The following is a 24,933-nucleotide window of genomic DNA, read 5'->3' on the forward strand; positions in this document are numbered from 1 at the left end:
AGCTGAAATTCCTTGGAATTTTGGAGGGAAAGAGGAAAAAGGGAAACCAAAGCTGTGGGATTGAATCCCTGCGGGAACGATCCCAAATCCCTGTGGGAATGATCCCAAATCCCAATGGGATTGATCCAAAATCACAATGGGAATGATCCAAAATCACAATGGGAATGGTCCCAAGGGTTAAATTCCAAATCCAACCAGGAATGATCCCAGATCCCTGCGGGAATGATCCCAAATCCCACCAGGAATGATCCCAAGGGTTAGAGCCCAATGGGAACGACCCCAAATCCCAGGATTAAATCCGTGCAGGAATGACCCCAAATCCCACCGGGAATGTTCCAATATTCCATCTAGAATGATCCCAGATTCCATCTGGAACGATCCCAGGGTTGAATCCCACCGGCAGTGATCCCCGTGGGATTGACCGGGCCTGATCCCGGGGAGCAGCCGGACTGGACCGGACCGTGCCGCTCTGACCCAGATCAGCCCCGGAGTCACCGAGCGGAGCCGGCGCCTCCTCATTCCCGGCGCGGGCCCTGTCCCGGCCCTGTCCCCGCCGCGAGTCCCGGCCCTCAGCCGGCCCGGCCGCCACCCCGCCCTCCCTCCCTCCCGCAGAACCGGCTCCGCCGGCCCCGGGGCCTCCCCCGCTTCCTGCCGCCGGCCCCCCCTATCTGCGGCCCCAGCGCGGCCTGCGCGGGCGGATAAGGGCGGCGGGGCCGGCCCCTCCCCGCGCCGCCATCACCTCAGCCGGCCCCGGGAGGAGCCAGCGCGGCCCGGCCCCGGGGGAACCGCCGCGAGCCGCCGGGCCCGGCCCGCCGCGCCGCCCCCTCCCCGCGGGCCGCGCGCCCATTGGCTGCTCTTGGGTGAACTGTCTTCTATTGGGTATTTCAGCTATCAATCAAATACAGACCACGCCTCTTTCCTCCCTCACAGCAGGGGCGCGGCGCGCATCACGGGGTCGCGCCGCTGGTTGGACAATATACCCGTCAGTCAAAAACAAACCGCGCCCTTTCCACACCGCTCTACTACGGGGGCGGGGCCACTACCGACTCTTCGCGCCGATTGGCTGCAGGGCAGGCAACCCACCTTTCTATTTGCCGGCGCGGCTGTCAATCATTAGTTTAAAGATTAAAAAAACCCCACCCAACGCAGCGCCCCAGGCCTGGGCAGGGGGCGTGGCCGGGCGCGAGGGTGTCCCAAATCTGCCTGGCAACGGGGGGGGTCCCGCGGGGGGGGGCGCGAGGGGAGGGGGGGGGCACAGGGGAGCGGAGGGGGGGGAGAGGGGCGGGCACGGAGGGGGGAGGGGGGAGAGGGGCGGGAGGATGGGGGGGGGACGGAGAGTGGGGGGGGCGGGTCCCCCTGCGCGCGCAGCCCCCCCCCGCCCCCCCCTCCTGTCAGTGGCCACCTGAGGGAGCCGCCTCCCCTCCCCCCACGGCCCCAGTCCGGGCCGGGCCCCGCTGAGGAGGAGGAGGAGGCGGCTCCGAGGGGGCTCCGGACAGTGAGTGACACCCGCGCCCCAGCGGCCCCCCCGGGGGGACGGGAGCCGGGGACACCCCCTCACACACACCCCCTTCCCCCTGAGGGCGGCTCGGGGCGCGGGGCAGCGCGGGGGGAGCGCCGGGCACGGAGATCCGCGGCGGTTTGTGAGGGGCACGGCCGTGAGGGGAGAAGGGAGCGGCCAAAAGGCGCCCGTGGCGAGGGGGGACCCCGTGAGGGACGCGGGGAGCCGGGCTGAGGCAGAGCGCCGGAGCGCCAGGGGGGTTCACGGGGGATGAAAGTGCGGCCGGGTGTGTGTGGGGGGGAGCGGGGGGTGTGGAGATAATAATAAAAAAAAAAAAGCTTAAAAAAAAAAAAAAAGGCAGAAAGAAAAGGTTGGTAAGTCCGAGGGGAGGGTGGGCACGGGTGAGGGGGTGCCAGGGAGGAGCGGGAGTGCATCCTGGGAGTTGCCCGATAGGCACAGCCACCAGAGCATGTCAGCAAAGGCGGATTATTGGTGCCAGAGCCTTGGGAAGGCGGGGGAGGGGAGTGGGGGAGGGGACGGGCCACCACCGGGGCCACCGGGGCCACCGGGCCACGGCCCGGGCAGCGCGGGCAGCCCCGAGGGAGCCCCCGGGTGTCCCCCGGTGCGCGGCGGGCCCGCAGCCGCACTCCGGAAACACGGAGAAAGTTTTGGGCACGGGGCGGGGAAACGCGGGGAAATGAGCGGGGATGTGCGGGGAGAGGAACGAGGATGAGCGGGGATGTGCGGGGAGAGGAAAGGGGAAAGGAACAGGGATGTGCGGGGGATGCTGAGGGGTTTGGGGGAAACTGAGGAATTCGGCGAGCACTGAAGGATTTGGGGAGAACGGAGTGGTACAGGAAAAGTTAAGGGGTTTGGGGAAAAGTTGAAGGGTTGAAGGGAAAAACAGGGATGCAGGAAAAGCTGAGAGGTTTGGGGGAAAAGAGGAGTGAGGAAATGCTGAGGGGCTTGGGGAGAACTGAGTGGTACAGGAAAAGTTGAAGGGTTGAGAGGAAAAACGGATGCAGGAAAAGCTGAGGGATTTGGGGGGAAAACGGGTGAGAAAAAGCTGAGGGGTTTGGAGAGAATTGAGTGGTACAGGAAAAGTTGAGGGGTTTGGGGAAAAGTTGAAGGGTTGAAGGGAAAAACAGGGATGCCGGAAAAGAGATGAAGGGAAAAACAGGGATGCAGGAAAAGCTGAGGGACTTGGGGAAAACTGAAGAGTTTGGGGGAAACTGAAGGGTGTAGGAAATACTGAGGGGTTTGGGGGAAAAGCAGGGGTGAGAAAATGCTGAGGGGTTTGGAGAGAACTGAGTGGTACAGGAAAAGTTGAGGGGTTGAAGGGAAAAGCTGGGATGCAGGAAAAGCTGAGGGGTTTTGGGAGAACTGAGGGGCTGGGGGAAAGCTGAGGATCTGCTGGGAAATCCCAGGGGCTGCTGGAAAACTCGAGGCTCTGCGGCAAAATCTGAGGGCTTGGCCTAAAATTGGAGGGTTTGTCCCAAAATCTGAGGGGCTGAAGGGAGAGCTGGGGATGCACTGGAAAACCTCAGGGGTGGCAGGGAAATTCGGAGCTCTGCTGCAAAATCTGGGGATCTGTTGGAAAACTCGAGGGATTTTCTACTGGAAAATCTGGGGTTTTGTCCCAAAATTTGAGGGCTTGTCCCAGAATCTGAGGGTCTGTCCCAAAACTTGAGGGTTTGTCAGAAAAGCTGGGGCTCTGCTTTAAAACCTGAGGGGCTGTCCCAAAATCCAGGGATTTGTGCCAAAACTCGAGGCTCTGCAGGAAATCCTGAGGGTTTGCCCCAAATCCTGGAATTCTCCTGGAAAACCCCGGGCTCTGAGTGAATCCCGAGGATTTGTGGGGTAATCTGCTGGAAGACTTGGGAGCGTGTTCCTCAGCACTCCGAGGGCCTGCCCCAAAATCCAGGGATCCCCTGGAGAACTCTGGGATTCGCTGGAAAACCCGAGGGATTCTCCCAAAGTGCCCAAATCCGGGGCTTTTCCCCAAAACCTGCGGGGAAAGCTGAGAGCCTGTGGGAAAATCTGGGGTCTCCGGTGGATCCCAGGGATCTGGGTGAAATCCAGGGATCCATCCCAAATCCTGGGATTCTGCGGTGGATCCCAAGGGTCCATCCCAAATTCTGGGGCTCTGTGGTGAATCTCAGGGATCCATCCCAAATCCTGGGGTTCTGCGGTGGATCCCAACAGCTTCTCTGGGAATTCCAGCCCATTCCAGCCGGGAACTCCTGCCCAAACTCCCACCCAGATTCCCCTTTCTCTTAAATCCATTACCCGTGCCCTGGGATTCCCATCCCAAATCCCAGATCCATTCCCTGTGCCCTGGGGTGTTTGGGGTGACGTCCATGGAATTTTTCCAGCTTTGGGGTGGAATTTTCCCAGTTTGGGGTGATTTTCCCATTTTGGGATGGCATCCATGGGATTTCCCAAGTTTTGGTTGATTTCCATGGAATTTGTCCAGTTTGGAGTGGCATCCATTGGATTTTTCCAGTTGATATCCACTGGATTTTCCAGCTTTGGGGTGTTATCCATAGGATGTTCCCAGTTCTGGGATGGCATCCATGGAATTTTCCAAGTTTTGGTTGACATCCATTGGATTTTTCCAAGTTTTGGGATGGAATCCATGGAGTTTTCCCAGAATTTGGGTGATATCCCTGGAACTTTCCAGGTTTTGGACATTGTCCATTGGATTTGTCCAAGTTTTTGGTGAGATCCATTGGATTTTCCACCTTTGGGATGGCATCCATTGGATTTTTCCAGGTTTTGGGGTGATATCCATGGAATTTTCCCACTTTTAGGGTGGCATCCATAGGATTTTCCAGGTTTTGGGGTGATTTTCTCTGGGATCATCCCCATGTTCCCCCCTGCAGGAATATTTGGGATTCCTGATCCTGCCTGGATTTCACCTTCCCAAATCCTTCCAAACTCTGGGAATTTGGGGCTTTTAGGGATTTCTTTTTGGATTGGAGCAACAGGAGGGTGAGAGAAAAATGGTAATGAGCTGGAAAAGCACGACAGGGATCTGAGAATAAGAATCAATAATTAATAATCATAATCCCACAGCTCCCAATTCCTTAATTTGGTGGGAAATAATTGAAACTTGGGATTTTGGATTTGGCTTCAGCCAAACTGCCCTGGAAAAGTCTTTGCCCAAAACCCTGGAGATGCTGGGCACTGATCTGGGGAATCTCCTGGGGTTTGGGGGGATCTGCTGGGATTTGGGGAGCTCGGAGACTCTCAGGGAATTTCCTGGGATTTGGGGAATTCTCCGGGAGGGTTTTGGGGGTTCTCCTTGGGCCGTCCCGGGGCTGCAGAGCTTTTGTGGGATCGGGAATTTGGGATTGGAGCCGGGCCCTGACCCTGTCCTGGTGCCCCCAAAGGCTCTGCCCCATCGGCCACCGCCGCTGTCCCCTCGCTGTCACTGCTGTCCCCCCTCTCTCTGTCCCCTGTCTCTCCCCTCTCTGTCCCCTCGCTGTGTCCCCTCTGTCCTCTCCCTGTCCTCTCTCCCTGTCTCCTCACTGTCCCCTCTCTCTCCCCCCTTGCTGTCCCTCGCTGTCCCCACTGTCCCCTCTATCTCTGTCTCCTCTCTGTCCCCACTGTCCCCCATGTCTCCTCTCTCTGGCCCCCTCTCTCCCCTCGCTGTCCCCTCTGTCTCTGTCCCCTGTGTCTCCCCTCACTGTCCCCTCTCTCTGTCCCCACTGTCCCCTGTGTCTCCCCTCGCTGTCCCCACTGTCCCCTCGCTGTCCCCTCTCTCTGTCCCCACTGTCCCCTGTGTCTCCCCTCGCTGTCCCCTCTCTCTGTCCCCACTGTCCCCTGTGTCTCCCCTCGCTGTCCCCTCTCTCTGTCCCCACTGTCCCCTGTGTCTCCCCTCGCTGTCCCCTCTCTCTGTCCCCACTGTCCCCTGTGTCTCCCCTCGCTGTCCCCTCTCTCTGTCCCCACTGTCCCCTGTGTCTCCCCTCTCTGTCCCCACTGTCCCCTCTCTCTCTGTCCCCACTGTCCCCTGTGTCTCCCCTCGCTGTCCCCACTGTCCCCTCTGTCCCCTCGCTGTCCCCTCTCTCTGTCCCCACTGTCCCCTGTGTCTCCCCTCGCTGTCCCCTCTCTCTGTCCCCACTGTCCCCTGTGTCTCCCCTCGCTGTCCCCTCTCACTGTCCCCACTGTCCCCTGTGTCTCCCCTCTCTGTCCCCACTGTCCCCTCTCTCTGTCCCCACTGTCCCCTGTGTCTCCCCTCTCTGTCCCCACTGTCCCCTCTCTCTGTCCCCACTGTCCCCTGTGTCTCCCCTCTCTGTCCCCACTGTCCCCTCTCTCTCTGTCCCCACTGTCCCCTGTGTCTCCCCTCGCTGTCCCCACTGTCCCCTCTGTCCCCTCGCTGTCCCCTCTCTCTGTCCCCACTGTCCCCTGTGTCTCCCCTCGCTGTCCCCTCTCTCTGTCCCCACTGTCCCCTGTGTCTCCCCTCGCTGTCCCCTCTCACTGTCCCCACTGTCCCCTGTGTCTCCCCTCGCTGTCCCCTCTCTCTGTCCCCACTGTCCCCTGTGTCTCCCCTCTCTGTCCCCACTGTCCCCTCTCTCTCTGTCCCCACTGTCCCCTGTGTCTCCCCTCGCTATCCCCTCTCTCTGTCCCCACTGTCCTCTCTCTCTGTCCCCACTGTCCCCTGTGTCTCCCCTCGCTGTCCCCTCTCTCTGTCCCCACTGTCCCCTGTGTCTCCCCTCGCTGTCCCCTCTCTCTGTCCCCACTGTCCCCTGTGTCTCCCCTCGCTGTCCCCTCTCTCTGTCCCCACTGTCCCCTGTGTCTCCCCTCGCTGTCCCCTCTCTCTGTCCCCACTGTCCCCTCTCTCTCTGTCCCCTCTCTCTGTCCCCACTGTCCCCTGTGTCTCCCCTCTCTGTCCCCACTGTCCCCTCGCTGTCCCCTCTCTCTGTCCCCACTGTCCCCTGTGTCTCCCCTCTCTGTCCCCACTGTCCCCTCGCTGTCCCCTCTCTCTGTCCCCACTGTCCCCTGTGTCTCCCCTCGCTGTCCCCTCTCTCTGTCCCCACTGTCCCCTGTGTCTCCCCTCTCTGTCCCCACTGTCCCCTCTCTCTGTCCCCACTGTCCCCTCGCTATCCCCTCTCTCTGTCCCCACTGTCCCCTCTCTCTGTCCCCACTGTCCCCTGTGTCTCCCCTCGCTGTCCCCTCTCTCCACGTGGCCTCTCCCAGCGCGGCGCTGCCCGCGCGCCCCCCGCCCGCCGCTCCAGCCAATCAGGGCCCTCCTCTCATCATCCGCGCGACCCCCGCGGCCAATGGCGGCCCGCGACACAGCCGCGGCTCCCCCCGCCCCGCGCCCGGAAGCGGCGGCGGCCGCAGCGCCGTGAGGGGCCCGGCCCGGCGCGGCCCCGGTGCTGTCCCGGTGCGGCCCCGGTGCTGTCCCCGCCGTCCCGCGCCGTCCCCTGCCGGCCCCTCCGCTATCCCCCGCTGTCCCCACGCTGTCTCACCGCTGTCCCCACGCCGTCCCCTCCGCCGGCCCCGCCGCTCGGCCGCCCCGCCCCGCGCATGCTCTGCCGGTGCCGCCGCGACTCCATGTGTGAGGAGCGCATTATCGGCACCGGGAGCCGCGGCGGCCACGGGAGCCCCGGGAAAGCGCAGCAACAAGCGGGAGAGCGGCGGCGCCGGCGCGGGGAGAGCGGAGCGGAGCCGGGAGCGCGGGGCGGGCTCGCTGCGGATGCGGCGCGGAGCGACCGGAGCGGCGCCCTGCGAGTTCTCCCGGTAAAAGTTCTGCCGGCGTTTATTGGCTCCGGTACCGGAGCGACGGCACCGCCGGGATTTTGGGAGAACGGAGGCCGGGGTGCGGGAGAGCTGCCGGGGAAGTTGCGGCATTTCCTGGCCGTGCGGGCAGCCCGGAAAGTGCAAAGTCCCGCTGGCCGCGGCTCCGGCCCCGGCCGCCCCTGAGCCCCGAGCCCGCGGCACCGGGGCCGCTCCGGGATCCCGGGGCTCGTCCCCCCGGGAGCCCCGACTCCGCCGCCCGCCCAGCGCCCCGGGGCGCCGCCGGCTTTTGTTTGGGAAAGTTGCTGCGGGCTTTCCGCCGGGCTGCTTCCTCTTCCTCCTCTTCCTCCTCCTTCTCCTCCTCCTCCTCTTCCTCCTCCGCCGCCGCCCTGAGCGCTCCGTGCCCGCTCGCCCCCGCGCTCCGCACCGGGAACACGGGGGGGACACGGACGGACACGGAGGGACACGGGGACCCCCCGGAACCCCCCCGGTCACTCCGTGGGCACCCCCCGCCCACCCCCCCGGGCACCCCCCGGTCACCGCGACCCTCCCGGTGTCCCCGGGGGTCAATCCCCGCTGTCCGCAGCCGCGATGCCCCCGCTGTCCCCGCGGCCGGTGCCCCCCGGTGCCCCCGGGGCCGGAGCCCCGCGGTGGCCGCGGCCGGGCCGTGCGGCCGGGCCGGGCCGGGGCCGTGTCACAATAAGAGTCCCCGGCCGCCCTTCCTGCGCCCGGGGCACCGGGAATGGCACCGGCACCGGGATCGGCATCCGCGCCGGGATGCGCTGCCCGGGCTCGGGATGGGCATCGGCACCGGCACCGGGATCCGCACCGGGATCCACACCGGGATGGGCATCGGCACCGGGATTGGCACCGCGATGCGCTGCCCAAGGGGGATCTCGGGAATCCCGGCGGGATGCGGGACGATCCTGGCCCCGCGCAGCACACGGTGGGCAGAGGGAATTGCAGAATTGCAGCCGGGAATTGCAGCCGGGAGCGGCTCCCGGGCCGGGATGGGATCCTGCCAGGGCTGGATCCTGCCGGGATGCGGGGTCGGGATCCACATCCCAGCTTTTCCCGAGCATCTCCTCACTTTTCCCGGGAGTGGCCCCGCACGAGAATTCCAGCCGGGAATGCCTCACCCGGGATCAGAACTGGGATTCACATCCCGGCTTTTCCCAAGTGTTTCCTGGCTGGTTTTCCAGGATTTTCCCAGCCCGCTGCTGGGTTTTCCTTGGACTTGCCCGGGATTTGGTGCCTTGCTCGGGTTGGCATTCCCGAGCTGTCCCAAATCCCGGGAATGCTCCAATCCCAGCTCTGGGCTCCGGGACCGCTCCGTGCTGCCGGGAACCGGAGCTGGGAGAGGCACAGGAAGTGACAGCGAGAGACGGAGGGAGGGAGGCCTGGGGGAATCCGGGATGGCAGCGCCGGGATCGGGCTGGGAGCAGCGGGACGGGACTGGGATCAGCTTGGGATCAGTGGGAAAGGGCTGGATCAGCCTGGCATTGGGCTGGGATCGACCTGGGATCCTGGAAAAGGGATTGGGATCAACCTGGGATCACCAGGAAAGGGCTGGGATTGGCCTGGGATCAGCGGGAAAAGCAGTAGGATCTGCTGTGGATTTTGGGAAAAGGGCTGGGATCATCCTGTGATCAGCAGGAGAGGGGCTGGAATCTGCCAGGGATTTTGGGAGAGGAGAGGGAAGTGTCAAAATCCCTTGGATTTTGAGAAAGGGGCTGGAAGCTGCTTGGGATGAGCAGGAAAGGGGCTGGAATGTGCCTGGGAATTTGGGAAAGGGGCTGGGATTGCTGGGAAAGCTGTGGATTTTGGGAGAGGGGCTGGGATCTGCCTGGGATTTTGGGAATGAGGTTGGAAGTGATCTTGGATCAGTGGGAAAGGGGCTGGAAGTTGGGAATGATGGAAATTGGGGTGTTCCGGGAATGTTTCAAATCCCAAAATTCTGATCCAAACCAGGGATGTTGTTGATGAGATTCCAAAGCCAGAGATGAATCCTGAAAGGGAATAAATCCCTCTTTTCCCATGGATTCGTGGAATTCTGGGATGCTTTGGGGTGGGAAGGAGCTCGGGGATCAGGCAGGGACATTTTCAGGTTTTTCCCATAAATCCCAAACTCTTCCAGGATTTTCCCACTCCTGATCCAACTGGGGGCTCCTTCCTTCGAATCCCAAGCCTTAGCACAGCTGGAATTCCAAAATTCCAGGAATTCCCAGAGAAATCCAAGGATTTCCAGCTCTCCTGGATCCTTGGAGCTTCCCAAACTCTGGGAAAAGCGGCCGGGGCAGCTCCGAATTCCAAAGGATTTCCTGGGATTTTCCCAGATCCTCTTAACCACCAACAGCCCCGAGTGAGCTCTGCTAATTCCCCCTGGAATTCCCAGGATCACGGGGCCAGAGCAGCCGGAGAAACCCGGGAATGGCCAAAGGCCCCGGGAGCTGCTCCCGGCCCAGAAAGACTGGGAATGGATGGAAACTTGGGAATGCCATGGATGGACACCGGGAATGAAGGGAAATCAGGGAATGCCATGGATGGAAACTGGGAGTGAAGGGAAATCTGGGAATGCCATGGATGGACACTGGGAGTGAAGGGAAATCAGGGAATGCCATGGATGGAAACTGGGAGTGAAGGGAAATCTGGGAATTCCATGGATTTCAGTGCCTGGAAAATTCGCAGGATGAATCAGAATTCCCAAGTCCTGATTGCCAGGATTGTGTCGCAGTTTGGGACTCCCAGTTCCCAGGACTGTGTTGTACTTTGGGATTCCCAAATCCCGGGGCTGCGCCGTGCTGATATTTCTGATTTTCGTAATGGAGCCGTCATTCTGAGATTCCCAATGCCCAGCTCTGTGCCAGCAGCATTCCCAAATGCCAGCATTGCAAACCCCGGGTGCCTCCCTCGGGAATGTGGGAATCCCGGCATTCCCGTTGTTCTCACCCCTCTCTGTTCCCGCAGGATCCTCGGCTCTGGCTCACCCCAGCGGGACCCCATGACCTTCCCTGACAGGTAGGAGCTGGCAGTTCCTGGGATTCCTGGGGTTTGATGGGATGGGGACCCTCTGCTGTGCATGGGCCTGGAATTGTCTTTGGGAACAGCCAGAGAGGAGCTCCAAGAGGAGCTTTCCCCAAAATCCCCGGGAATTCCCAAATTCCTGAGGGATTTGAGCCAATTCCTGAGGAAACCTCCCGGATTTTCCAAGGGACTGGGGAGTTCCAGAGGATCCAGAGCTCCTGGAATTCCTGCCGGGATTGTCCTGCAGGACTGGGCAGGCCTGGAGTGGGGATGGGATTGGGGATTTTGGCATTTGGGATTTGGGATTTGGGGCTGGGTGTGCTCAGAGGGGAGCCGTGGCTGAGCTCTCACCTGGGCTGGGCTCACCTGGGCAGCGATTCCCCAGAGTAGGTCCCACCTGTGCAGGTCTCACCTGTCCCGTGCAGGTCTCACCTGTCCTGGGCTCACCTGTGCAGCTTCTCGCCCCTACCCCCAGAGCTGTTTGCCTGGGGAGGGTCTCACCTGCTGAGGTCTCACCTGTTGGGTTCTCACCTGCCCGGTGGAGATGTCACCTGTGTGGGTCTCACCTGTCACCTGTGTGGGTCTCACCTGTCCCATCTCACCTGTGCGGGTCCCACGTGCCCTGGGCAGGTCTCACCTGAGGGGGCTCCCGTGCGTGGCCCCCTCTCCCCTGTCCTGTGCCATCTCACCTGTTCAGGCTTCCCTCTCTCTCCCCTGTCCCCGCAGGAATTCCGGGATTTCTCCTGGGGTGGATCCGCCCTGATCCCACCTGGAATCCTGGGAATCCTGCGGGGCTGGAATTCCCGGGAAAGGGAAGGGGAATCCCAGGATGGGAATGGGATTGTCCTGGGGTCTGGGATCCTGTGGCTCCGGAGTTCCCGGGACAGGGAACGGGCCGGGATTGTCCCGGGATAGGAATGGGATTGTCCCGGATCCTGTGGCTCTGGAATTCCCGGGATAGGGAAGGGACTGTCCTGGGAAAGGGCCGGGATTGTCCCGGGATCCTTTGGCTCCAAAATTCCTGGGAAATTATTTTTTTAAAAAACTGAGGAATTTTGGTGGATGAATAAGAAAACGTCTTGGGAATTCCAATTCTCCTGCTGCTTTTCCCACGTTTCTCTGGGATGATCCCGCTAGGGAGGGAATTCCCAGCAGGAATCTCTGGGATCCCAATTCCAAGGAATTCCCAGCCTCAATGTCCCCATTCCTGGCTGGAAAACGGGAACATTTAAGGATGGAAATTCCCTCCTTAATGAGGAATTAATTGGGAAAGATCAGATTGCAATTCCTCATTAATATTCAAATATATTCAGGAATATTTAAATTAACTCATGAATATATGAACAATCTTATGAATATTTAAATTGACTCAGGAATATTTCAGTCACTTCCCAACAAATGAATCTTGGAATTATTTCCCCTTAAAGGAGGAATTTGGAATGGAAAGTCAACAATGGAGAAATAACTAATGAATGATTAATTAATGATTAATTAATAATGGGAGGATTTGCTTGGATAATCCCAGAAGAAGTTGGGAATTCTGCTCCTGGATTTCCTCTCTGCATTCCCAAATAATCTCAGCCAGGGAATCTCAGTCCTTGTGTCCTGAATATTGTAGCTGGCAACAATTTGGGAATAATTCCCGTGGGAAAAGAAGAATTTTCCAGGAATTTTCCTGGCTTTGATCCAACGAAACCAGAGAATTCCCAGAATTCCCATAAAATCCCGCAAATTCCTCCTGGAATTCCAGCTCCCCCCCAGGGAAAATTCACCCGGAATTTGACAGAAATTCCAGGAAATCCACAGAAATTCCAGGAATTCCCTCTGGATTTTTTCTGGGCAGCCTCTATTCCCCATTTTCCCACTCCAGTGGAATTTTGGGATTCTCCTCTCCTGCTTTTCCTGAGCCTTTGGAGCTCCAAACTTCCAGGAGCAGGAGTTTGAAGGGTGATTTTCCCCAAATTCGTGTGGGAATTCCAGAAAATTTCCCAGATTTCCCCAAAGATTTCCATTCCCTTGGATAAAAATTCCATCTGGGAGGCTCCGGAATACCCCGGCTGAAATTCCTGGAGCTGCTCGAGGGGTTGGATCCTAACTTTTTCCCAGCTCTGGAGGAACCTCGGGATAATTCCTGAGGGATTTGGGACAAACTCCGGGAATTCCCGGTGCCGGATAATCTGGGAATGACCTGGCGGGGAGGGTGGGAAAATCGGGATAAATCCCGGTGGGAATCCCGGGAATTGCCGGGGATCAAAGCGATCCCAGGGCAGGGAATCCCGGGAATTTCAGGGAATCCCCAGCCCGGGAAAGACTCCCGGGAAGTCTGGGGAAATCAGGAGAAATCCTGGCAGGAATGAAGGGAATCCCGGGAATTCCAGGGAATTCCCAGCCTGGGAATAACTCCTGGGAAATTTGGGGAAACCGGGAGAAATCCCGCTGGGAATCCCGGCAATCGGAGGGATCCCAGGGCGGGGAATCCCGGGAATTTCAGGGAATTCCCAGCCCGAGAATGACTCCCGGGAAGTTTGGGAAAACCGGGAAAAACCCCGGCGGGATCGGGGCGGGAATTCCCGCGGGGAACGGCGGGGAGCGGGGCCAGCCCGGGATTCCCGGCGGGAATTCCCGGTCCCCGCCGGCATCCCAAGGGTTAAGCGCTGCCATTTTGTTCCCGGAGATTTCTCGGGAATGGCGCGGAAATGGCAGCGCTTAACCCTTGGAATGCCGGCTCGGGAATCCCGGCGGGATCCGGGGGTTCCCCTGCCCCTCTCCTTTCCCGGGAATCCCCACCCCAAAACCCCGGGAAAAGCGGGAGCGGGGCTTTCCCGGGGCACAGATCCCCCTTTTCCACCTGTTGGGATCCCAAAGTTTGGGGTGGAAAATGTGGGATTGGCGCTGAATCCCCACAGAAAAGTTTGGGAATTTCCCCTGGCGTTGCCGCATCCAAGGATTGGCATCAATCGTTCAGCCCGGAATTCCCATAGATTTTCCTGGGAAATCTCGGGAAAATATTCCCAGGAAAGGGAATTCTCAGGAATTTTGGGATGATCCAAGGCTGAGGTATCCAGGAATTCCTCCTGGGAATCCTCGGGAGCAGCAAATCCAAGGAAAACATTTGGAAGTGTTGGAATCCCACTTTTCCACCTCTGGGAATTTTCTGTTCCCGAAACTTTGGCTGTTGAGGAGAGGAATTCCAGGATGTGGGAAAAAGATGGAATTTTCAATCCAAGTTTCTCCTTTTCCTTCTTTGGAATTTTATTGGAATTTTCATCAGGATTTTATTTGGGAATTGCCCTCCAAATCCAACCCTGTTCCCATTCCTGAAAAATCCTTCAAATCCTCCTTTTCCAAGATTTCCCTGGGATTTTGGTGGAATTTTTTCCTTTATTTCTCCCTTTTCCTGCCCTGGGCACTGGGATGGGCTGGAATTCTCCTGGGAGAGATTTCCAGCAGGAAAAACACCGGGAATTCCCTTTTCCAGGGCTGTCCCTTCACTTTTCCAGGGGTTTCCCATCCCTTTCCCAGGCCCATTTCCAGGGATTTTCCAGCCCCTTTTCCCCTCCCTTTTCCAGGCTTTTCCCCTCCCTTTTCCTGGGTGTTTCCAGCCCATTTTCCAGGGTTTTTCCCTCCCTTTCCCAGCCCTTCCTGGGTTGCTCTTCCCAGACTTCGTCCTGGTTGGAAATGCAGGAATTCCATCCCAAAATCCCGGGATTTATAACCCCTTCGTGTCTCCCTTCCCCCGGGATTTTCCAGCGCCTTTCCCAGATTTTCCCCTCCTTGTTGTCTCTCACCTCCCGGAATCTTTTCCCGGGAATTTTTACATTTCCCGGGACTTTCAACTCCCCATTCTCTCCCCTTTTCCCGAGATATTTTCCTCCCTTTTTCCAGGGTTTTCCCCCCTCCTTTCTCAGGATTTTTTATGCCTCCCTTTTCCTGGGATTATTTTTCCCCTTTTCCTGGGAATTTTAACCCCTTGATGTCTCTCTTTTCCTGGGATTCCCCCCCCACCCTTTCCCCATGATTTTTCCCACCATTCCCGATGTTTTTGACCCTTTCCCGGGGTATTTCCCCACACACCCGTGCCCGGTGTTTTTAACCCTTTCCCGGGATTTTTCCTCCCCTGCTGTTTTTAACCCTTTCCTGGAGTCCTGGAGTATTTTCCTCATGATTTTTCCCGCCGTTCCCTGGTGTTTTTACGTTTTTCCCGGGTTTTTTTCCCTGGTGTTTTTAACCCTTTCCTGGGGTATTTCCCCCCTGCTGTTCCCACTATTTTTAACCCTTTCCTGGGGTATCTTTCCTCCGCCTTCCCCGGGGATTTTTTTTCCCGGTGTTTTTAACCCTTTCCCGGGGTATTTTCCCCATTATTTTTCCCGCCATTCCCAATGTTTTTAACCCTTTCCCGGGATGTTTTTCTCCCCCGCCATTCCCGCCGTGTTTAACCCTTTCCTGGCCGTTTCCCCGCAGCCCCTCACCATGAGTGAGGACTCATGCCGCACCCGGAGCCAGAAGCGCGCCCTGGAGCGGGACTCGGAGCCCGACAGTAAAAAACTCAGGATGGACAAAGGAGTTCTGGGGTCCGAGCTTGGCTCCGAGGGGGACATGAAGATCAAAGCGGATCCCGGAGCCGGGAAGGTCCCGGGAACGCTGAAAAGCGGGGAAGTCAAAGCCACCATCAAAGTGGAGCTGCCGGCAGCAGCAGCAGCAGCAGCAGCAGCAGCAGCGGGGGATGAGCCCGTGGACATGAGCACATCCAAAGGGTGAGGATGCCTTGGAATTCCGGGAATTCTTGGGCTTGGGGAAGGGTTTGGGTCCCTTCTCACTCTGGTTTTTATTGGGATGTGGCTGGGGTGGGGTTGGAGTTCAGTTTTTGGGAGGTTCTGGTGCCACATTCCTGGTTTTTCCTTTGGAATGGTGGAAAAGTTGGGAAGAGAATCCCAGCCCATTCCAGGGGCAATTCCTGCTGATCCAGACCCCCATCCCAGCCCCATTTCCTTGGAGCTGCCAATGGAATTCCTGGAATTCCAGCAGGAAAAGGAGTTTGGGAGTTGGGAATTTCTCATTCCCAGCCTTTATCCCAACCCAGTCAATCCCAGTTTTCCAGCTCCAGGGAAAAGCTGAGAATGCTCCACCCGTGCCACTTCCAGAGGGAAATGCCTGGATTTGGGGATTCCCTGGATTTGGGGATTCCCGGGCTCGCTGTGCCCTCTAGAGGGCGTTCCAGACCCTTTGGAATTCTCCCATTCCTCAAATTCCCAGCCTGGGCCCTTTTCCGAGCCCTGGGGGGCTGCAAAAGCCTTGGAAAAACGGCTGGGAAAGGACTGGAGAAACCCTGGAGAAGGAATGGGAAAGGGGCTAGAAAAGAGTTGGGAAAGGATTGGAAAAAGATTGGAAGAGCACTGGAAAAGGGTTGGGAAGGGCTGGAAAAGTGTTGGAAAGGCTGCTCCTGGAGTGACCCTGTTCTCAGGATTTGCTCCCCCTGCACTGACCCCATTTCCCCTGGGATTTGCTCCCCATTTCCTGGGAATCCTGACCCGTTCCCGGGTTGTTTCCCGTCCGTGGCTCCAGGGAGTGCCGGCGGGAGCGGCGCGTTCCCTCCCCGGACGTGATCGTGCTGTCGGACAACGAGCCCTCGAGCCCCCGCGTCAACGGGCTGGCCCGGCTGGCCCTGCCCGAGCCCGGCACCGAGGCCCTGCTGGTGAGTGCTGCTGGGAGGAGCTGGGATTGGGTCGGGAATAACTGGGATTGGGTCAGGATGAACTGGGAGGAACTGGGATTGGGCCTGGGGTAGCTGGGATTGGGCCTGGGGTAGCTGGGATTGGGTCTGGGGTAACTGGGATTGGGTCTGGGGTAACTGGGATTGGGTCTGGGGTAACTGGGATTGGGTCAGGATTCACCGGGATTGGGTCAGGTTTAACCGGGCTAGGGTCAGAAAAACCCAGGATCAGCCACATTTTCCCCTCCAAGCTCCATCCATTCCCATTAATTCACGATCCCAAAAGCCAGGAACCAATTCCAGCTGGGAATCCTCCTCATTTACTCTTTGCCATGAATTTTTTCATGGAAAAATCCCAGATTTTCACCTTGGAACTCCCTCCCCTCACTTCTCCCACTCCCCAGTCCCAGTTGGGAATTTTGGGAATTATCACCGTGCCTGTGTCTCTGTCTTCCCCCGGGGTTCTCCCCCTTTCCCTGGGATTTTCCCTGGGATTTTCTCTGGGATTTCCCTGGATTTCCTGGCATTCCAGCGGAGCCCGGAGCAGCGGGAGCGCCTGATCAAGCAGCTGCAGGAGGAGCTGAGGCTGGAGGAGGCCAAGCTGGTGCTGCTCAAGAAGCTCCGGCAGAGCCAGAGCCAGAAGGAGACACCAGCGCCCAAGGTAGGAAAATCCTGCTTTCCCAGGAATTCCCAGCCCTTTTCCTAGGAGTTCCCAGCTCTTTTCCCAGGAATTCCCAGATCTTTTCCCAGTGTTTTTAACCCCCTGCTGTGGCCTTTTTCCTGGATTTTTGGAAGCTCTTTTCCTGGATTTTTTTAAACCTTTTTCTGGCATTTTTAGCTTTTTCCCAGGATTTTTAACTCCCTGGTGTCTCCCCTTTCCGGGGTTTTTCCTGCCAATCCTCAAGGACTTTCCGGGCAATGCCCAAGGATTTTCCTGTGAACTCCCAAGGATTCTCCTGCCAGTTCCCAAGGATTTTCCCACTAATTCCCACCGATTCTCCTGCCAATTCCCAAGGATTTTCCCACCAATTCCCAAACTCTTTCCCCTGGAGCGGAGCAGGAGGAGTGGGTGCCACTCCCAAGGATTTTCCTGTGAATTCCCAAGGATTTTCCCCCCAGACGCTCCGGGCTCTCGCCGTGCGCTCCCTGCTCTCTGCATTCCCGCTTTCCCGCCTTTTCCCGCTGCTCTCTTTCCGCTTTTTCCTTTTCCAGCTTTCCTCGGGCCCCTCTGGAAGCGCTGCGGCCACGCCCCCGCCCTTGGTGCGGGGCCCTCAGGCTGTTCCCGCTGGGAAAACTTCCCTCCAGGTCAGTGGGAGCCGGGAGAAGCCGGGACAGTCCCGGGAAGAGCCGGGAACGCCCGGGAAAAGCTGCCAGCACCGCCCAGCTCCCACGGGGTTAGGGATAACGGGACGGGGGAAAGGTGGGGTGGGGTCTGCAGCGGGACCCCTTGCTGAGCCAGGGAATTCCTGTGGGGAACGGGGAATTCGCTCTGGAATTGCCGAGGGAATCCGGTGATTCTCTCTGGAATTGCTGAGGGAATCCCGGGATTTTCTGGGAGGCAATCCCAAGATTTGGGGTTGGAAAAAATCCCATTCCAGACTGAATTAAATCCTTGGAATCCCGAGGGAAGGAAGTTCCAGGAATCCAGGGACAGCTGTCACTCACCCCTGAAGTCCTTTGGGATTAGAACATTCCTGCTTTTTTTTTTTTGTTTTTTCCTGGGATAATGGGACCAAATTCCCAAAGTGCTCCAGCACGAGGGATTTTCCTTGGAAAACCCACAGAATTCCAGGAAAGGGAGGGATTTGCTCTCCTTTAGGAGCCATTCCCAAATTCAGAGGTGTGGGAATCTTTACCTTGGAGTCACTTCCAGAGGAACTGGAAAACCTTCAGGGAATCTTGGAGTTAATCCAAATAATCCAGTTTATCCCAACAATTCCTCTGGAATTTTGGGTGATTTAACCTGGGATGGGTTTTGCTGGAGTGTCCAGGAATTCCAGAGGGAGGGATTCCCTGGGAATGGAATTCCCACGTCCTGGGGAAGGGGGAGATCCCTGATCCCAGGGGCTGGGAAGAAGGAGGAAATGCCAGGACTGGGATGCAGAGGGAAGTTTGGAATTTTGGGAATATCCCAGCCCAGCACCAGGAGGGATTTTGAGGATTCGAGTCCCAAGAATCCTCAGGCAGCAGCTTTTCCAAACTCCTCTCTCCTCATTCCTTTTTCTCCTCCATGATTTTTCCAGAACTTTTTCTTCCCTCCTCCTTTTCTTTTCCTGCTTTTCTTTTCCCTCTCCCAGGACTTTTTCCCAGATCTTTTCCTTTCTGTGATTCCTTTTCTTCTTCCATGATTTCTCCTGGAGCTTTTCCTTTCTCCTGATTCCTCTCCCAGGATTTTTCCCAATGTTTTTCTTCCTTCCTCCCTTTTTTCCCCTGCTTTTCCTTTCCCTCCATAGATCCCAACACTTCCATTCTCCATTCCCACAAATCCCAACACTTTTTTTCCCCCATTTTTTCCTGCCTTCCTTTCCTCCTTACCTGATTTTTCCCAAGGTTTTCCTTCCCTCCACAAATCCCAGCGTTTCCATTCCACATTCCTACAAATCCCAGCACTTCGTTCCCACAAATCCCAGTATTCCCATTCCCACAATTTGCAACACTTCCCCCCCCCCCATTTTTAACCCATTCCCACAATTCCCAACACTCCCCCTCCATTTTTCCCCCATTTCCATCTTTCCCAACCCTTTTTTCCCCCATTATTTCCCCCATGTCCCCCCCATTTCCCAGCCCTGCTCTGACCGGTTTTTCCCGTTTCTTTCCCATTTTTCCAGCCCTCCTCCAGCCGCGTTCCGGGCTCGGGGCTCCCGCCCCCGCTGCTCCGGGGGGGCCAAGCGGCCGCCTCCAAGCAGAGCCCCCAGATTGTGATGCCCCCCCTGGTCCGAGGGGCCCAGGTGAGCTCCCCCTCCTCCCCTTCCCATTCCATGCAAGAATTCAGGATTTCCCCCCTCTGGTTGATTTGAACATCCCATGGGGTGTGCTCCCAATAAAAACGGGATTTTTGGGGTTAATTCAGGGTGTTCTGGCTTCTGGGGGGTTTTTGGGAGAGGAGGTGGGAGGCAGTTTCTGCTTTTCCATGGTTTTCCTTCTAATTATCCTTTCTATCTCACCAATTCCATGGATTCCCAACCCCCTTTTCCATGTTTTCCCACCCCCTTTTCCGTGTTTTCTCACCCCTTTTTCCACATTTTCCCAACCCCTTTTCCATATTTTCCCAACCCGTTTTCCGTGTTTTCCCAGCAAATCCACACCATCCGGCAGCACTCGAGCACGGGCCCGCCGCCGCTGCTGCTGGCGCCGCGCGCCTCGGTGCCCTCGGTGCAGATCCAGGGCCAGAGGATCATCCAGCAGGGCCTGATCCGCGTGGCCAACGTGCCCAACGCCAGCCTGCTGGTCAACATCCCCCAGGTGAGGGTTCCTGGGAATTCCTGCTGGGAATGGCGTGGGAATGGTGGGACTGAGCAATGCCAGCCTGCTGGTCAATGTCCCCCAGACTGGCACGGCCCCCGTGGGTGGCGCTGGGGACTCCCCTGATTGCCGATGACCCCAGTGATCCCATGGATCCCGTTCTCTCCACAGGCATCCCCCACGTCCCTGAAGGGCTCGGCGGTGCCCTCGGGCCAGGCGGGCGCGGCCCCCGCGGGTGGCACGGCGCTGGGGGGCACGGGCGAGGCCCCGGGCAGCCGCCAGGCCGCGGCCAAGCTGGCGCTGCGCAAGCAGCTGGAGAAGACCCTGCTGGAGATCCCCCCGCCCAAACCGCCCGCGCCCGAGATGAACTTCCTGCCCAGCGCCGCCAACAACGAGTTCATCTACCTGGTGGGGCTGGAGGAGGTGGTGCAGAACCTGCTGGAGAGCCAAGGTGAGCCCGGAGGGGCAGAGCCCAGCTCAAACCCACCTGGGGTCAGTTTAACCTGGCTGGGGTCACTTAAACCTGACAGCGATCGGTTAAACCTGGCTGTGATCAGTTAAATCTCCAGAAATGCAAGGTTAAAATGTGGTTCAATAATTTAAACCTCCCAGAAATCATTTAAACGTCACTGAAACCACACTGGAGCTGACCCGCCATGTTTGTCCCTCAGGGAAGGTGACCCTGGGGCTGACCCGCCATGTTTGTCCCTCAGGGAAGGTGGCGGTGGCCAATCCCTGGTGTTTGTCCCTCATGGAGGGCCACACTGGGGCTAACTCGCCACGTTTGTCCCTCTGGGAAGGTAGCAGTGGCCAATCCCTGGTGTTTGTCCCTCAGGGAAGGTGACCCTGGGGCTGACCCACCATGTTTGTCCCTCAGGGAAGGTGGCGGTGGCCAATCCCAGGTGTTTGTCCCTCATGGAGGGCCACACTGGGGCTAACTCGCCACGTTTGTCCCTCTGGGAAGGTAGCAGTGGCCAATCCCTGGTGTTTGTCCCTCAGGGAAGGTGACCCTGGGGCTGACCCACCATGTTTGTCCCTCAGGGAAGGTGGCGGTGGCCAATCCCAGGTGTTTGTCCCTCAGGGAAGGTGACCCTGGGGCTGACGCGCCATGTTTGTCCCTCAGGGAAGGTAGCAGTGGCCAATCCCTGGTGTTTGTCCCTCAGGGAAGGTGGCAGCAGTGCTGACCCGCCACGTTTGTCCCCCAGGGAAGGTGGCGGTGGCCGTGTCCTGCCGGGAGCCCTACCTGTGTGCCCAGTGCCACACGGACTTCACGTGCCGCTGGCGGGAGGAGAAGAACGGCACCATCATGTGCGAGACCTGCATGGCCTCCAACCAGAAGAAGGCCCTGAAGGCCGAGCACACGAACCGGCTCAAGGCCGCCTTCGTCAAGGCCCTGCAGCAGGAGCAGGAGATCGAGCAGAGGATCCTGCAGCAAACGGCCCCGCCCGGGCAGCCCAAGGCCGAGCCCGTGGGGCAGCACCACGCGCTCAAGCAGGTGAGGGAGCGGCCCCAGAGCCGCCATTGCCTGAGGGAAAAGGGTCCCGGGGCTGGGGGGCGGCCTGGGGGTTTGGGCCTCGGGTTGGGTCTGGGGTGGGGGGGGGTGGGTGTTGTGCCAGGCTGTAAAGATTATCCAGGCCCAGAGAGCATCTAATCCCAGAAATCATCCAGGCCCAGAGATCATCCATTCCAGGAGATGATCTATTCCTGGAGATCATCCAGTCCCTAAAATCATCCAGTCCCAAAGGTCATCCAGGCCCAGAGAGCATCCATTCCCAGAGATCATCCAATCCCAAAAATTCCAGTCCCAAAGACCATCCAGCCCCAAAGAGCATCCAGCCCCACGACCCTGCGGTCCAGCAGCAGCCCGGGTGACGTTGTCCTTGCTCCCTGCAGAGCTCCAGCCAGCTGTCGCGGGGCGCCTCGCGGGGCGTGCTGCACCCCTTCAGCTCCTCGCCCAAGCTGCAGAGCTCCTCGGGCAGCGCCGCGCTGGGCGCCCGGCCCGGCAAGCACGCCGACAGGGCCGGCAGCAAGGGCGGCGCCGCCTGGAAGAAGAACCCCATCAGCACAGGTGCGGCGCCCCGGGAGCCCACACTGCCTTGGGATCGCTGCCAAAATTCCCAGGTTTTGGGGGCGAGCTGTTGAGGGGTGGTGCTGAGGGTTTGAGGTGAAAGTTGGTGTCATCGCTGCCCAAAATTCCCAATATTGGGGTGGGAATTACTTTTCCATGTGGATTTTCATTATTTTTCCCTCATTCCTGAGCCATTCCATGACTCCGTAATTCCAGAGGGCTCAAATCCTTATTCTTGATCCAAAACCTCTGCGTTTCTTGGGATGAGTTTGGAACCTGAAGGCGCCAGATTGCACTGGGATAATTGCGCTGCATTTTCTATGCAATTTTTCATTATTTTCCCTAATTCCCAAGCTATTCCGTGACCCAAATTTCCCTTTTCCTGCAGGCGGGGCCCTGCCCTTCGTCAGCCCCGCGCTGGCCGTGCACAAGTCGGCCTCGGCCGTGGAGCGGCAGCGCGAGTATCTCCTGGACATGATCCCGCCCCGCTCCATCCCACAGTCGGCCACGTGGAAATAATTCCCGAGGGAGGACTTTTCCAGGCTCTGCCATCCTTTCTTTTCTACCACAATTCCGTGGAATCTGCTTTAATCCCAGCTGGATAACGCCCCGAGGCTTTCTAGGATGCAGCACCACCACTCCTCATCCGTCCCTGCCGGGAGAAGTGACCGCGTCGGGGTGGCCGAAGCCCGGCTCCGTTGGCTCCCAGATTTTTCATGGAAGCTGGCAGGGAAAGGGGGAAGAATTCCTTAATTTTTTTTTTTTTTTTGGCTTTTTTTCCGTATTTAGTTTTGAAATTTTTTTGGCACCAGCACAAAAAGAAAAAAAAACAACGAACCATGAAAGGACTCAGCGACTCCTCTCTGCCTTCGCCGACGCCGAACTTTTTGCTGGGAACACTCCGGAATTCCGGAATTTTGGGGCGTGGAGAGAGGAATTCCAGCCCCATCCTGCGTTTAGTGAGCCGAGTTCATGGCTGCTCCTGATCCCTGCTCCTCCTCCAGCCGGGAAAGCAGGCGGCACATCCCCAGATTCCCAAAATTCCAACGATCCCAAGAAGAAGAAGGAGGAAAGTGCAAATCTCTGGTTCCGGTTGAGTTTGGTTTGGTTTTCTCCCTTAGGGATTGGCTGCCGCCCAAACCTTGGCTGGGAGGTGGGAATTGCTGCGGGAAATTCCCACTTTTTTCCTTGGATTCTGGTTGGAATCAGACTTTGGAACCGTTGGTAGTTTCCAAACTTTGCAGTTACTGAGAGACAAAATCCACCTTGGTTCTTTCTCATCCCGCGAATTTTGGGCCTTCCCGACGTTCCCAGAGACTCCAAAGCGAAACTTTTTGGGAATTTTTTTTCCTTTGGGAGGGTTGGTTGGGTTGGTTTTGTTTCTTTGGGTTTTTTTTCCTTCCTTTTCTGTTGTTGTTTTGAGGGATATTGTTCCGAAATTTACAGGAATTCCAGAAGCTGATGCAGGCAGGGAGGGTTGGGAGCCATTCCCAATCCTTCCCTCCGTGGTTCGAGTTCTTCCAGGCATCCCAAGCATGCTCCTGTATCCATTTGGGATGGAGTTTTCCATTGTTTTTTTGGGAATTCCAGAGGTTCAACCCAAATTCCATCCGGGGGCCAGTTTGGTTTAATTTTTGGTTTCTCATCCTCTTTTTCCTTGGGCTTCTTCCTGAATTCCAGACAAATCCAAGGGGCAGAATTCCAGGCCTTATTCCAGTGAGGAGAATTCTTCGGGAAATTTGGGCAATTTTCTTGGGGAAATTATAAATATATATAATTTAGAGATCTATATATATTTAAAAAAAAGTGTGTGTAGGGGGGGGAAATTCAGGAAAATCGGGATTTATTTTCTTAGGAATCGCTGAAGCCAAGAATTCCTTTGGGATCAACCCCTCGTATCCGAGGGACAAACCCCCTCCTCCCTTTTCCCACTTTTCCTGGTGTTTCCATGTTTAGGGATTTAGTTTAGGAAAAAAAAAAAACAACAGCCTTGTTTTCCAAACTGGGATTTGTTGGATTAAAACCCCCGGAATTCCCAGCTGGACGTGGATTTTGGGGTGTTTTCCATAGGGATGTGAAGAGCTCAGATGTGGGAATTGGGTTGGAATTTTGGAATTTGGAGTTTTGTTTTCATTCCAAGCTTGGGCTGGGAGATGCCACCAGCGTGGAATTCCTTCAGTTCCATTGGATTTTATGGAAAAGTTGCCGTTCCTTTCCCACATGGAATTTTTTGGGGTTGGTTCAGGGGAATTTTCCTCTCCTGTTTTTTTTCCTCATGGATGCCAACGTTTGGAAAAAGTTCATTTATTCCCCAAAAAAAAATCCCAACAAAATTCCTCCAATTAAATTTTTTTTTTTTTTTTTTTGGGGTGGGGGGAAAACCTGGTTCATTTATTCCCAGAGTTTGGATGATTCCTGAAAAAAAAAAACCCCAGGGAATGGAAGAGTCACAGAAGGATTTAATGGGATAAAAACAATGTCAAAACTTTCTGGATCCCAGCAGAATTCCCTTGGAAATTGGAATTTCAGCCAGTTTTGTTTCATTAAAATAATCAGGGATGTTGGAATTGAAGGATTTGGAATTAAAAATCCAAACAAGTCTCTGCATCCAGACTTGCAAATATTCCATCCTGATTTTATTTGGATGGATAATTCAGGATAAATCCCAAAGAAAAATTATTTGGGAGATGGGGGGGACATTTGTTTGGAAGGGAAAATCCAGCACGGATTGAGGCTGGAAAACCAAAATATTTCACGGGATGGGGCTGAAACTCAAATTCCCACCTGGAAGGCGACTCCTGGGATCCAGCCTGGTTCTGACGTGGTTTTTTCCGGAACGTTCTTGGAATGCTGCTGGGAATTTGGAGGGTTTGTTTGATTCCATCCACGTTCCTGCCACATTTGGGATCAGTCTGGGAGGAGATTCCGTGTTGGAAGGCCGGGGTGGATTTTCCTTCGCAGTCCCAGTTCCCTGTTCCCGTGGGGGTTTTTTGGGATCGGGATGGTTCAGGTTCAAAGTTGTTCCAGCTCTTCAATACAGATTTTCCAAACCTCTTCCCAGTCTCCTTTTTCCAGGAAAAAGCCCCACAAAAAATGGGAAAAATGGGGGAAAAAAAAAAATAAAGAAACAGAAAATTCCCATTGTGGAATTCTGCCCTGGAAGGGAAAAGTTTGGGAATGGTGGAGGAGGGGGGAATTTGGGAACAAATCCTGAGTTTATTGATCCCCTTTGGGATTTGGGATTCTCTGACTGAATCCCCTTTGGGATTCCAGAATCCCTGAGATCTGTTGGATCCATTTGGGGATTCCCAAACCCCCGAGGGTTTTTGGATTTCTCGATTCCCCGAGGCCCTTGGATCCCTTGGGGCTCCTGAATGCCGAGATCTTTGGCATTCCCAGACCCCTGAGGCTTTTGGAATTCTGGAA

At 56.9% G+C, this 24,933-nt stretch overlaps 1 protein-coding gene across 5 annotated transcripts; it reads left to right on the plus strand.

The window, feature by feature from the left end:
• The first annotated feature begins 1,408 nt into the window (after positions 1–1,408).
• On the plus strand, positions 1,409–24,561 carry GATAD2A (GATA zinc finger domain containing 2A). 5 transcript variants are annotated; one of them, XM_058040945.1, is made up of 12 exons: positions 1,409–1,495; positions 10,211–10,261; positions 14,729–15,021; positions 15,830–15,959; positions 16,510–16,638; positions 17,190–17,282; positions 18,806–18,925; positions 19,272–19,439; positions 19,611–19,890; positions 20,645–20,934; positions 21,333–21,507; positions 21,896–24,561. In XM_058040945.1, the coding sequence occupies exons 3-12, from the start codon at positions 14,738–14,740 to the stop codon at positions 22,024–22,026; spliced, it is 1,800 nt and encodes a 599-aa protein (XP_057896928.1). In that variant the 5' UTR covers positions 1,409–1,495; positions 10,211–10,261; positions 14,729–14,737; the 3' UTR covers positions 22,027–24,561. The 5 variants fall into 5 exon arrangements, with proteins under 5 accessions (XP_057896928.1, XP_057896926.1, XP_057896931.1 ...); XM_058040943.1 differs by having other exon boundaries at positions 20,650–20,934; XM_058040944.1 differs by lacking the exon at positions 1,409–1,495 and adding an exon at positions 7,162–7,246 and having other exon boundaries at positions 20,650–20,934.
• The last annotated feature ends 372 nt before the right edge of the window (positions 24,562–24,933 follow it).

The sequence above is a fragment of the Melospiza georgiana genome, chromosome 26, assembly GCF_028018845.1.
Source record: "Melospiza georgiana isolate bMelGeo1 chromosome 26, bMelGeo1.pri, whole genome shotgun sequence".
NCBI lineage: Eukaryota > Metazoa > Chordata > Aves > Passeriformes > Passerellidae > Melospiza > Melospiza georgiana.

Bases quoted from the DNA above. Each gene is read 5' to 3' on its own strand.
- GATAD2A (XM_058040943.1), top strand. From the start codon at position 14,738: ATGAGTGAGGACTCATGCCGCACCCGGAGCCAGAAGCGCGCCCTGGAG. The intron at 15,022-15,829 runs GTGAGGATGCCT...CCGTGGCTCCAG, and splicing joins GACATGAGCACATCCAAAGG to GGAGTGCCGGCGGGAGCGGC. The intron at 17,283-18,805 runs GTCAGTGGGAGC...CCATTTTTCCAG, and splicing joins CTGGGAAAACTTCCCTCCAG to CCCTCCTCCAGCCGCGTTCC.